Genomic DNA, 14,250 nt, shown 5'->3' on the forward strand with positions numbered 1-14,250 from the left:
TTAAAAAAATATTTTTGAAAAGCTCTTTTTGTGATGGTAGGTCAGGTTACCCCCAACAAATATATATTTATAATGGCCTTATGGCAATGTTTCAACAGAAGCGAAATGTACGTTTAGCTGCGAAAAAAAAAAAGGTCCTGATCTAATCCATAAATGATAATAGTATGCTACATTCTCCCCATTTCACACTGCCACTCACTGATATAATGACAGCCCCCAGGGGTAAAGCCCTGAAGCATGTCTGAAAATAAGAAGCATTGTGGTATATCACATTGTAAAACTTCTCTTCGGGTACTAATTCATTTATCAGATAGATCTGCCATCTTGGTCTCTAATGTGCAGCTCATTTAGTTTTTAACCATAAAGGGATAGGCCATATAGGTACACTATGATGTAATCATGAGTGACTGGGTGGGGTGTTCTGTACGGTGTCATTGAGAAGATATTACCGTTAGGCAGCACCATAAAATGCAGTTACCAGTTATGCTGGGATTTGCTGATATGATATACCCAGAAAGTTGATACAGATATCTTTCAAAGAATGGCACAAAAACGGCCATTGTTTGAAGTAATGACAGTTGTGTGAAATAATGTTGACAAGTAGTCAGTAAGTCATGTGAATGAACATGAATGAAATGAATGTAAACTGGTGTCTCAGATAATTAGCCAGTTTTGGTCATTCTCATTTTGTACTTCTACTATTTTCACTGAGGCTAAAACACCTCTCCCTATGTACAACCAAATTCTGTCCAGGGAGTATGAAGGTAGTGACCTCTGTGAATCATTACTGTGGCTTAAAAATTATGCACCAATGCGGTCGCTGCGAGTTCAAGTCCGGCTCATGCTGGCTTCCTCTCCGGGTGTACGTAGGAAGGCCTGTCAGCAGTCTGCAGATGGATGTGGGTTTCTCCCGGGTTCTGCCAGGTTTCCTCCCACCATAATACTGGCTGTCGTCGTAAAAGTGAAATATTCTTGAGTACAGCCAAAACACCAATCAAATAAATAAATAAAACAAAAATTATGTTTGCAAGAAAAGTTGCTGATATTATGGTCTAGTTAATGACAAAGGCAAGTTTTAAGATAAATACTTCAAAGCCTGTTTCTGGGCCAGAAATCCACAAATATTCATTTTCAGAGTAGACCTATATTGTGTCAAGAAATACTGTAATTAGTGACTAAATTTGATTCTGTGCTTCAGTTATATACTTCATGGTAAAAATTAGATTCTAAATTTTAAAGTTTGCCTTTTGGAACAGCTTTTAATCCATTCAACAGATCTTTCTGCCTTTCAGGTGCAAATTACATGCAATCACATGCCCACTGAGAATATGTACATTTCAATTAAATGGTCATTTTATATCTATAGTACTACAGAGTAATTAACATGTGGACTTTCAAATGGTACACTTGGTCAAAAACAAGCCATGTTAAAGTTATTCACAGTTGCAAATCTCTTCTCACAATTAAAGACATGTTACAACGTGTATTGCAAATTCTCATCTAGTGAGTTATCCCCCCTGGTAGCAGCATTCTTCCTTTGGAAGATGCGGGGAGGCTGGAAGGTTTGTCAGCAACCTCTTCAGAAATGCCAACTCCAAATCATCAACAGCGGGAATTTTTCTCGAATTTCGTCCCCGATGGCATTACTCTGGGGCAATGGTGGGTTCAAGTGGTAGGTATTTGGCCGCTGTCTTTCGATGTTTTTGTTTCATTGATCGCAGGTGGGTTACAGCATTTAGTTGCCGACGAGTATCCTGTCAAATTCCAAGACATCGTTCGGCCTTGAACTTGATAAATCGATCTGCATAGCTACAAATGATATGATAATTTATATTTTTTTGCATTCATTCACGAATAAAAAGGGCATTTTACCCTACCTTATTAGCAATTATACAACAACTGCACTGTCGAATACTGCATAATCTGTCAATCTTGGTTTGTGCATGTATTGATTTGAAATAACCTGTATTATTCTTGACATGTTCATCATATCATGAATCGAGCAAGCTCATTTGCATGCAGAGGCCTACTAACTGCATATTCTAATAGTCCCTTAGTGCCGTAATTTTCAGTAAGAGAATAATTAATCTACCTGTAGTATTCATGAGATCATGTGAACAATTCAACTACTGGCCTAATGCTCTTACTCGGTCAAAATTAAGGAAAACGTGAATAGTAATGAAAAAAAAAAATGTAAATAAAAAAAATCATTGACAGCTAAATCTGCAAGTAATGGAGTTAACAGAAAGAAATTAGAATAGAAAGACAGGTACTCAATTTTACAGTATTTTTTGTTTTTAATTATTTGTTCTGGAATAATAATTCTGCTGGCTAATTAAAATATATTTTTGTACCCTTTAGATTAAATGGCGTTTTTCTAAATTTATTATAAAAATTTTTGTACACATATCATTTCAGTTTCTAGGTTAATAGAGTCATGGATATTTTAATTAGAACGCTGCAACATCAATCTACAGTGGCAAGATAAAATTCATCTTCAGAAAAGCACTAGAAAAGGCTAAGTTACTAAAGTTGCTAAATAGTTACTAAATATCACTTTGTCTTTCAGCTAGAAAATTGCACATGTTTGATATCCTGAGAATACTTAGTGTTTTACACCACTATATAACACTTTTACAGAAGCTTCATACATGTATGACTTGCCATGGCTGGTAAATTTATCTGTTGAAAGATAAAATAGACCTGTCCATTGTCCCCCGAGCCCATTTACCTCCTACCATAATGCTGCTCGCCGTCGTATAAGTGAAATATTCTTGAGTACAACGTAACACATCAATCAGATAAACCTATCCATTGTCATGATTGTGTGCTTTGGTGAACTTATTCCAGTGTTTCCTTAATATGACATGGTCTTCGAAATTAACACTGATAAACCTGTATGTTGCTAGATTGTAGATGTATATACTTCGTTACATTCTTTGTTTCTGATTTAATGTTTTATAAATGTTACGAGCACTGCAATATCTGTGAAATCTGATCACATTGTCAGGTGATGATACCTTGAAGTTTTGCTGTAGATATTTAGTTTTATCTGCTCAAAACAAGATTTCTGTACATGTACATCACGTCAATGGTGGATGGTTTACCCTAGGCACTTTTGGTTTCCTCCAAACATATTACTGCCTGTCATCAAGTAAGTGAGAAAATACTTCTTGAGTATGGCGTTCTGCAAGAATCAAATACATAAATTAATCAAAACAACATTGTGCAAGCATTTGTCTCATTACCCTATTTTTACTCAAAGCAGTATCACATGTATAGATTTACATGTATTACTTTAGAAATGGTACTTGGTGCCTCTCTTGGTACTAGGCACACAGGTGAGAGCAAGGAAACATGACTGACTGGCTCGATGTCAGTATGGTGTGACTGGCTGGGATGTCATGATTGGTGTTTTTGGACTCGCACCTAATGACTCGTAGTCATATGAATGAAAAAGCATGACGTAATACTCAAAGCTTACATGCTTACATACATATAAGCCTACACAGCATGAAAATGCAGCAGCCTACACAACATTTTCCAGTCTACATGATATGCACCAGCTTAAACAGCACGCACCATCCTACAGACCATGTGCCACCTCACAAAATTTGTACGAATCGGCACAAACTATTCTAGTCTACATGTGCCAGTCTAAACATGTACCAGCCTACACTGCATGAATATGTACCAGCCCACTCAGCACGTACCATTCTACAGAGCATGTGCCAGCTTATGTACCAACCTAAACATGTGAATGCCTGAACACATACCAGCCTACACCACATGTACCCTTCTAAACAAGTACCAGCCTACACTACATGTAGAAGCCTACAGCAGATGTACCAGCCTATGCCACGTATACCAGTCTACACCAGATGCACCAGCTTTCACCAGATGCACCAGCTTACACCACATGTACCAGCCTATGTCAGATATTCCAGCCTACACCAGATGCACCAGCTTACACCAGATGTACCAGTCTACACCAGATGTACCAGTCTACACCAGATGCACCAGCTTAGACCAGATGTACCAGTCTACACCAGATGCACCAGCTGACACCATAAGAACCAGCTTACACCAGATGTACCAGTCTACACCAGATGTACCAGTCTACACCAGATGCACCAGCTTAGACCAGATGTACCAGTCTACACCAGATGTACCAGTCTACACCAGATGCACCAGCTTAGACCAGATGTACCAGTCTACACCAGATGCACCAGCTGACACCATAAGAACCAGCTTACACCAGATGTACCAGTCTACACCAGATGTACCAGTCTACACCAGATGCACCAGCTTAGACCAGATGTACCAGTCTACACCAGATGCACCAGCTGACACCATAAGAACCAGCTTACACCAGATGTACCAGTCTACACCAGATGCACCAGCTTACACCACATGTACCAGCCTACACCATGTGTACCAACCTATACCACATGTACCAGCCTATGCCACATATACCAGTCTACACCAGATGCACCAGCTTACACCAGATGCACCAGCCCACACCACATGTACCAACCTGTACCACATGTACCAGCCTACATCACATGCACCAGTGTATACAAATGTAACACCTCATGTACTACACCTCATGTACTACACCACATGTAACAGTCTACACCAGATACACCAGCTGACACCAGATGCACCAGCTTACACCAGATGTACCAGTCTACACCAGATGCACCAGCTTACATCACATGTACCAGCCTACACCACATGTACCAACCTATACCACATGTACCAGCCTACACCACATGTACCAACCTATACCACGAGTACCAGCCTACACCACATGCACCAGTGTATACAAATGTAACACCTCATGTACTACACCTCATGTACTACACCACATGTAACAGCCTACACCACATGTACCAGCCTACACCACATTTACCAGCCTACACCACAGTTACCCGTCTACACCACATATACCAGCATGCACCACATGCTACACAAAATGTTCCAGCCTACACCACATGTACCAGCCTACACAAAATGTACCAGCCCACATGTACACAACATGTACCAGTCTACACAATATGTACTAGCCTACACAACATATACCAGCCTACACAATATGTACTAGCCTACACAATATGTACTAACCTACTCAATGTGTACCAGTCTACACAGTATGCACTAGCATACAGAAGATGTATCAGCCTACACAATATGTACTAGCCTATACAATGTTTACCAGTCTACACAGCATATGCCAGCCTACATGTACACAACATGTACTAGCCAACACAATATGTACAACACAGCGTCCCTATAAGTTTGAACCATAATTTGAACCATAATTTGAACCATCACCTCAAATTTCCAAAATTTTAATCCCTCAGTGTGACATTTTGTTAAAAAAAAAATACACCAGTAATAACAATACTGATGTGCATGGTGTCACACGTTTGCTATTTTCTAGCCCTTTTATGCTGGAAATATTTAGTAGTCTGTTAATATCATGTCATCATAATGTCAGGTATACAGTGGAACTCCTAAACTGTGTAACTGGAATATAATTTGGTGAAGTCACTAATTTTCATGCGCATGTTCTTATAAAACCATGTCTGTTGGCTCCAGATTGTAATTTTGTTTTTATCTTTTTTTTTTATTTTTTATTATTTATTTTCAGTTGGCCCTAGACAAACTGGTCTCCGTACAATCTCTGTAAACCACTGAAGCTGACACATGGCTGTTGACTAGCATGGCTAATCATTTAGACAGTTTTCTCTCCGATCCTTCACCAGTACCCCTGTCGACACAATCTGACCTGGTGGCCATCACTAACACACCTGACCCAGCCAGTAACAGTGTGCCAGAGCAGCCAACTTGTATCGCCGTGAAAATTGCTTCATCAGATAATCCAGATCCATCCTCCTGCACACGTAGTCTACCTGAGGTTAAGCCAGAGGCTGACACAAACCCAGGCCCGGTTAGTGACGTACAGAAGACATGTTCAGCAGATGATTCAGGAGAAGTTAATGCTAGTTGCAGCCCAATTCCAAATGGCAGCCCCCAAGAACCTGCCGGAAACAATCCCCACACCTCAACAGATATTCACCACAAGGCAGCAGAAGACCCTCATCCCTTCCCCTTGGGCAGCAGTTTGGGGGCAGGTGGGGAGAAGAGTCCTAAGAACTTTCAGGAGGCATCTTCACAAAACCATCCTGACCCGGAAAAAAATGTACAAGGGTCTGCTTGTGAGAAACATTCAGAAAAGAGCCTGAATCCAGGGCGAGAGACTAATGCAGCTGATATTCTTACCAAAGATTCCAGTGAGCAAGCTGTTTCAAATTCCACAGAGACAAGCTCTCGACGATCGGAACGTAAAGCCAAGGCATTTGCCCGAGTTAGACTCGTGCTCGCTCACGAACAGTTGATTGATGACGACAATTTTCTGGGATTCACAAACAGAAAAACTTACCTACCTCCAAAGAAAAGAAAGAAACTTTGTCAGTTTAAGGCTGAACACCACCAAGTTAAGCCCAAACTGCCCAATTCCACGGCTGTGTCTGGGTCAAAAAAGGGCTCTAACAGGCAAAAGGTAGAATGCACAAGCACTGGTAAGGCTTCACAAGTGAAGGATAAAATCAAAAAAAAGCAAACCGATGAATCCCTGAAGAAAACATCTTCAGTTTCGACTGGTGAAGAAAACAGTTGTGGGACTGATAACGCAGCTAAAAAAAATAATATCAAACCCAAACGCACAATACCCAAGTTGGAATGGTTTAACTGTGATTACTGTCATTACAAAACCAGTAATAAATATTACATCAGACGTCATGAAATGACACACGAAAAACCAAAAATCTCCTTTGAATGCCATTATTGTGATTATGTTACGAAAAGCGTCATTCGTTACAAAGAACATGAAGCGCAGCACACACATGAAAAACCCTTCAAGTGTCAGCACTGTGACTATTGCTCACGAAGCTACACAGATTTTAGAAGACATCAAGCAAAGCATGCATCGGAAAAGAAGTACAAGTGTCCACACTGTGATTTTACAACCAAGTGGTCGCGCAATGTCAGCCATCATGTGCTCAAGCATACAACTGCTCGCCCTCACAAGTGTCATATCTGCGGATTCTCCTTCAAACGAATTCAAGACCTTAAGTACCATTTGTATCGCCACAACGATGTGAAGCCAATATCATGCGACCGTTGCGACTTCAAGTGTAAAACGAATTACGAGTTGAGGTGCCACAAGTTGAAGCACAGCGATGAGAGATTCTTTGCTTGCACACATCCAGGCTGCGGGCAGAAAACCAAAACCAAATCGGATCTGACAAAACACATGAACATTCACAACGTGGAAAAAAAGTACATATGTGGAGTGTGTCAGAAAGGGTTCAATGCCAAGTCAACTTTAGCGAAGCATGTTAGGATTCACGGAGACCGGGTGCTGCTTAAATGTGACATTTGTCAGAAGAATCTGAAGACACGTGCTAGCCTTCAAGGTCATCTGAAACTTCACCAGGGTCTTTATCCATTCGCCTGTGATATCTGTCACAGACGCTTTGCGGTCAAATGGAATCTTTTGAAGCACCAGGAAACTCACACTCTTGGCGGCCGACCCTATAGGTGCCCCATTTGCCCGTATGGGGCCAGAACAATGGAGCACCTTCTCACTCATATCGGTTCCATGCATGGGAAATCCTACGCCTACTTTTGTGAGATTTGTCGAAAACCCTTCAAGAGGTATGGTCAGCTTAAAATACACATGGGCAGAATGCATGAAACAACACTCAGCCAAACTGCACCTTTGAATATGGAGTCTATGCTGAAGGAAGTGGAACCAGATATTAAAAAGGGAATCAAAGAGGAGGAACTTGCGTCAATAGGAGAGGGAGGCTTAGAACTTGTGGAGGTGAAACAGGAGCCAGTTGAGACGCTGTCCCTGGATCCCACAAATGTGGCTGCCTTGATAACAGATAATAGTTCTCAGTGTACAGCCAGTGAGACGAGAAGTGAACCAAGCATGTCACGTGGTACAGTGGACCAGTCAGACATTGTGGGCACAGAACTCAAACCAGAAATGAACCCTTCTTTGATTGAGGAAGGTAAGCCTGTGGCGACAGTTGGTATTTATAACGGCTTTACTTTACCACTTGCTACAAAAGGATTCGAATTCAATTTGGAAAAACGGGGTAAAAAGCCAGACTCATGGTTTATGGATCTCCAAAACATGCCAAGTAAAGCTGCAGACAAACACAAGCAATACTTGTACAAAAAAGAGCATGGATTACTCGTCAATCACAAGCCAAGACTACCCAAGGACAAGGCAGAGCGGGAAGCTGAAAGACGGAGACGTAAATTGGAGAAATTCATCATTTCCTGTAGAGTCTCCACCAAAAGCGACACAACTCTGATATTCCAAACAGAGAAGCAGAAGAAAAAATGTCTTAAACTGAAAAAGAAAGTCTTGTATAAGTCGATGAAATGTAACACTGTAGCAGCTCTGCTGCAGAGATCGGAAAAAAATAAAGGTTGCTCATCAGAACTATTCATCACTGATCAGCCACGCAAAATAAAGAGCCAGTCAAAATGCAAGCGTAAGAAAAAGTCAGGGGTGCAGGCAGAGAAGATACAATCTTCAAGTACGCGGGCGTATGCTGATGTTAAAGGTAAGGAAGAGGCAGATAATGAAGCAAATGTTGGATTGCCTTTAAAAGAAACCTTCCCAAATACAGACATATCTGAATCTCCTCAGACATCAGTTCCATGCAGCACTGACCCCAACCGTTCTAACAATATGACAAGCCCTGCAGTTATTTGTGAGACAAATATCTCCACAGGGAATGTGCCTGTAAAGAGAAAGCGAGGACGTCCAAAAGGATCGAGGAACAAATGCTTACAACCATCCTCACAAGACAAAGCCTTAACTCACACAAATACTGAAGGACCAGTGTGCATAACTAAGCAGCCCCGCAAATGTGCAGTGAAAACAAAAGTTAAACGTACTCTAAGGAGTGGAACAGAGACGTGGAATTCGGCTGAAAAAATCAAATCAGATAATGAGAAAGGTGTTGGTGATATTCAGCCGATGAGTTTGGATGAAATTCCTGAAGAAACAGCAACGTCCTTTGAGTACCAGAAAGATGAATTAGCAGACAACAGAAAACCCTTTATGATTAAGAATGAATGTGTCATGGCACCGACATTGAATACAAAGAAACCTACATCCGCAGAAGAATCAAAGAATGTCTTGTCAGATGCCTGTATTGTGGTTAAACGAAAGAGAGGAAGACCCAAGGGTTCGTTGAACAAGAAAACCTTAGCCCGCATGGCCTCCACGAAAGCCTCTACCACCTTGATAGGAAAAGGTGAACAGAGCGAGAAAGAGTTGGAGCTCGCCTACACAGAAGCTAACCAAGATTACCCAGGTCCATCCCCAGTGTGCTATCCAAATTTCCCATCATCAGAGACACCTGATGTTGTAGCAGAGGACAATGCCACTGTTCAAACACAGCCAGAGCTAGAGGTTAAGTCACTGGAGAAGAGAAAGGAGAAATTCCACAAGGAAAGTGAAGCCCAGGCCAACATACGCCAATGTTCTGTCGCATTGTCAGTAATAAGAGACAATTCTCTAAAAACAGGATGTCTGCACTTACCCCCAGAAAATCCTGTTGAGACTGTTGTGTTGAAGAAGGATGGGAATTTAGAGGCCAAACTGGAAGATCCTGCCATCAGAGACACAGGTGGCCTGGTTGAAATGTCCTCCATACCAGATGCTTCAAGTTCATCAGATGACCAGAAGGGCAGCCATGTTTCAGCAGTTGGAGATTCTAATGTACCGCTTAGTGCCCCTGCCATCTGTGGTGGAAATGAAACGTCAAATGTGGGCAGGAAAAGAAGGAAGCCGAATAAGAGCGAAATACGACGAAAATGTAGAAAGCCAGGAAGTTGTCAAGTTGGTCTGTTCTCATGTGTTTATGAAGATGGAAACGGGTCATTGACATCAACAGGCCCTACCCACGCCACTTCTGAAGTGTGCATTAAAGCAGAGGTTTTGTCTGATGATGCCGATGGCATATCAGTTAGGAAGCCTTCGGAGCGAACCTTCCAGACCAATGCATCAACCACTGTATCTATGAATGCGTCTCCCAAAACTAACGCAGCATTCCTTGAACCACATAGGGTTTCCGATGATCACAGCAAGACGAGATCAAATCCAAATATACTGACAGCAGGCAGTGAGAATCTGGTTAAGCAAGAGCCAATGTGCGTGGGTGTATCTGTTGGAGAAACTTTTCATGACAATAGAGGCGATGACAATTGCCCAGACAACCTGACATTGGACAACTCTTTCTTCAAGTAGAGTTTGCCCTTTTCTTTATTAGTCTCAAGGTCATTGTATCATTTTTACAGATAATTGTAATAAGATTGAACCTATCTGAACCTTTCTAGTTCCAAATTTGATCAAAATAGGATTACACCAAACCAAATTGAATGCACTTTATTTTCAGATTTTATCCAAACTAAATTTGGTAGCTGTTTCAAAGGTTTTTGATATATATATTGTCAGGAAAAATAGTGTACTAGATCAAAGAAAGGTATGACCGATGTAGCTCTGTAGACAACTCCTTTTGAATAGGTAGAAGTTAGCAGAGAGAGCATATTTGTAACAGCTCATTAATCATCATTTCATCAGAACCTGTTTCTGTACAGATTCAGTGTGGATTTTTTTTTTCTTGTAACAAAGTTAATTTTAGGATCAACACCTCAGCCCTATGTCTCAGACTTCAATCGTCATTATTGTTTCTCAGAATTGATCATCACCTACATGTTGTATTTAACATTTTGTTCTCTCACTTTTATCTGAACCTGTTCTGATACAGATTTTGAGTAGGCTTTTTGTCTTGTAAGAAAATTAATTTCTCGACTAAGACCTAGTCCAAAGTTCAACATATCTGTCTCAAACTTTTCCTCATGGTTGTTTTTTTTTTCAGAATAGATCAACATCTAGCCTCTTAACATTTTGTTATCATGCTTCATCTCATTTTTTGATTGACACACAAGTTTTATTGTGTACACTTGTATACACATTGTCACTGTTAATTGCACCCAGATGTTACTGCCAACAATAATTTACATTTTTTGTGGTATATGTACATGTGTAATTAATACTTTTTGAGAATGAATAGTCAGAACAGCTTTGTCTATTCATGCACAGACATTTTTCTCATAGTTAGGTGACCAGGAATAATATGGAGCAGACATGATTTCAAATACAAGCACTGGGTGTATAGTGTGGTTTAGGATATAGTGATGGTATTTCTTTTAATAGAAAACATATCAGAAATCATAACAAGCTGGAGCAAGCATTGAAAATGTTGCATATAAATCATGTCACAAAAGAAAGAAATAGTGCTTGGTTCACCGATGTTTCGTTTATATACTGTTGATTATGTCCCCTTGTGTATTATGACATCAGTGATTGATTTACCGTGTTGAAAAGGAAAAGTTAAACGTTAAAAGATGGTAAATGCCAAGCATTAATATAGTGGTTGCTGTTTCTGATTACTTCTCAAAGACATTTACATCAATTTGCCTGTTATATAAATTGACATCATTTCATATCAAAATTTACACGCTTGTAAAGCTAATGTAGTGATATTTTGTATTTTGGCGAATTTTATGTGTGTGTTGTGGGTTTACTTTGTGATTCGGGTAAAATGTGATGGTATTAATTACGAGGTGTTATATGTGACTTTTTCAGAGAGGGTCTATATACAGAATATATCTACAGACATAAATGATACATAAATGTTGTTGGTGATGTTGATAGCCACATCCATCCGTTTCATAAAGAAGTCATTTTTTTTTTTCATTAATCTTCTAGAGTATTATCAATATTTTGTTCTCGACTTTTTTGTGCATTGGTTATGTTTACAAGGTTAAATATACGTAGTTAAGTATTTTTTATGACTAATTTGTCATAATTTTCAGAGGGCTTTCTTTTTGATTTTTTGTATAAATTTCTGACATAAAATTGTATTAATATGGTAGATAAAGCTTTTTTTATTAGTATTTATACTCATTGAGTTTCTTCCTTTATGCCAGTGCTGCAAGGTGCCAAAACTATGTTTTACTTATATGAGTTTGTAATCAATTACCATAAAAGATAAGTGTGTCCAGAGGAAAAATGTATAGACTTACATTATGGATGTATTAATTATAATATGATTGATTTATTTATACATCGGTTTCATTTCAAATGTTAGCATCACATGTGCTCTCACTTCCTCATATTTTTTCTCGGTTATGTTGTCGGTAAGAGTTTATTGACGAGGGGGCCGAGGTGGTTAGCGGCCGCTGTGAGTTCAAGTCCAGCTCATGTCGGTTTCTGCTCCACCGTACATGGAAAGGTCTTGCAGCAACTTGTGGATGGTTATGGGTCTCCCACCTCACACCATAATGATTGCTGCCGTCGTATAAGTGAAATAAATTAAATTGCAAATAAAAATTTATTGACAAGTCTGCTCTACATATAAAAGTGTTACTGCTCATGTAATGGGCATAATGGTCTCTATCATGAAGAAATGAATCTCTCTAAAAAACTTGTACATTTCTCAACTTAACATTATTATGCCAAACACACTGTGTATGTTCTGGCTTCTATTTATTTTTTAAGTTGTTTATTGGTGCAATGAATGGCTCAAGTAACCCTGTATTTCTTTTAAAAAGGTTTCCAGAAGGAAGTCTTACACATATTTTATTTTAGCATTTAAAAAGTATACATACTCTTTATGACATGGGAATAATTGAATTATCAGAATGATATATCTTGTTTTTTCCTTGTTCCCATGTGTGTTGTTGCATTGTTTTCTCGTGATATTCAAAAGTGCTTTTATGATTTATTGTTATGGTTATTTGTCATGTAAGTTTGTTTTTTTTTATTCAAAGTCATTCCGGATGGTAATGTTGACAAAGTGAAAGATTTTACAAAGTCATCTAGTTGTATATGTTATAAATACTTAAATGTGCCAATATAGACCCTGTATAGTTGTTAAAGGGTCAGACTTTAAATATCTTACCATATCTATTGTCACAGTGCTGGTCTTGTGCTATATTCCATACGGAGTGCAGGTGATTCCCATCAGCCAAGTCTATGTGTCGTTGTTCCGTCAGTTTGTGACTCTTGAATTCATAGCATATCTGCAGATCATTGTGCAGCGGTTGGTAGTAAATCTGACATGTTTGTTACTATCTTGCACATATTTGTATCATGTTTGTTAAGCTCTTCATTGAAAAATAGAATAGTGCTAATTTTCTGGCTGAATACCGTGTCATGCATTTCTGGCTTGTGTTGATTAGAATCAAGTTACTAGAGATACAGAATAAACCAGTTGATATATGGCTCGTGACTTTTCTTCTCTGTCTTTATGTATACAGCAGTTGGGAATTTTCGACATTCAAATTACAGTTGGTCTGTATGTATATGTGCCTGGCAGGGTTAACTTCATACTTAACAGTTTGTCAGTCACATGACAACAAGGAGTCATTAGGTGTGTGTATATATATTCTATATCTTCTTGCAGCAGGGCAAGTCCATGTGTCGCCAAAGTGAAGTATCATGCCAAAGACACTACTCATGTCACCAACCCTGACCCAGTGACATTACACTAACACTGGGCCAACCAGCCCTGTTTCCTTGCTCTAACTTCTCAGTAATGAGTGCCTAGCGGACTGTAGCAAGTACAATTAAAGCTGTGCACATATAGAGGACAGAGACATGCAGTCTTTGGCTAAGAGATGAGCTTTTTTCAGTCAAAAATCATGTGAATAAGACTGAAGTTATATTGAGTAGGCCAGAGCTTCTGTGCACACTGCAGGGGCAGAGAAGAGTGTTTGCTTTAAGCACTGAATCACAGTTCAGAGTCAGACTCCTGACCAAGTAAAGACAAGCAAAGTGTCTTGCCTTCCAGTCGCTACACATAGTTCACACAATATGTGGGTTCTACATTTTGCTCACTTGTCTTGTCTTACATGAAGTTTTCTTGTCTTACTACAGTTCAGTGTACAAGTGTATAATGTTAAATGAAAGAAAGTTCACTTGAAACTTGCGAAAGGTTGTTAGTTTACTCCTGGTTTTCTTCCGCCATGGTGTAAAGGAAAATTCTTGAGTATGTTTTATCACAATAATAAATGAAAAAATGAAAGCATAAAGTTCTTACAGCTTACCAGGTCACTGGATAATCACTCAGCATGAAGTGAGATGTA

At 39.5% G+C, this 14,250-nt stretch overlaps 1 protein-coding gene across 1 annotated transcript; it reads left to right on the plus strand.

The window, feature by feature from the left end:
* Positions 1-1,575: 1,575 nt before the first annotated feature.
* On the plus strand, positions 1,576-11,126 carry LOC135475245 (uncharacterized). Its single transcript, XM_064755069.1, has 2 exons — positions 1,576-1,672; positions 5,657-11,126. Exon 2 carries the CDS (start codon positions 5,729-5,731, stop codon positions 10,343-10,345), a length of 4,617 nt encoding a protein of 1,538 aa, XP_064611139.1. The 5' UTR covers positions 1,576-1,672; positions 5,657-5,728; the 3' UTR covers positions 10,346-11,126.
* Positions 11,127-14,250: the final 3,124 nt, after the last annotated feature.

Source organism: Liolophura sinensis, chromosome 9, assembly GCF_032854445.1.
Source record: "Liolophura sinensis isolate JHLJ2023 chromosome 9, CUHK_Ljap_v2, whole genome shotgun sequence".
Lineage (NCBI taxonomy): Eukaryota > Metazoa > Mollusca > Polyplacophora > Chitonida > Chitonidae > Liolophura > Liolophura sinensis.

Excerpts from the sequence above, each read along its gene's own strand:
- LOC135475245 (XM_064755069.1), top strand. The coding sequence starts at position 5,729 with ATGGCTAATCATTTAGACAGTTTTCTCTCCGATCCTTCACCAGTACCC.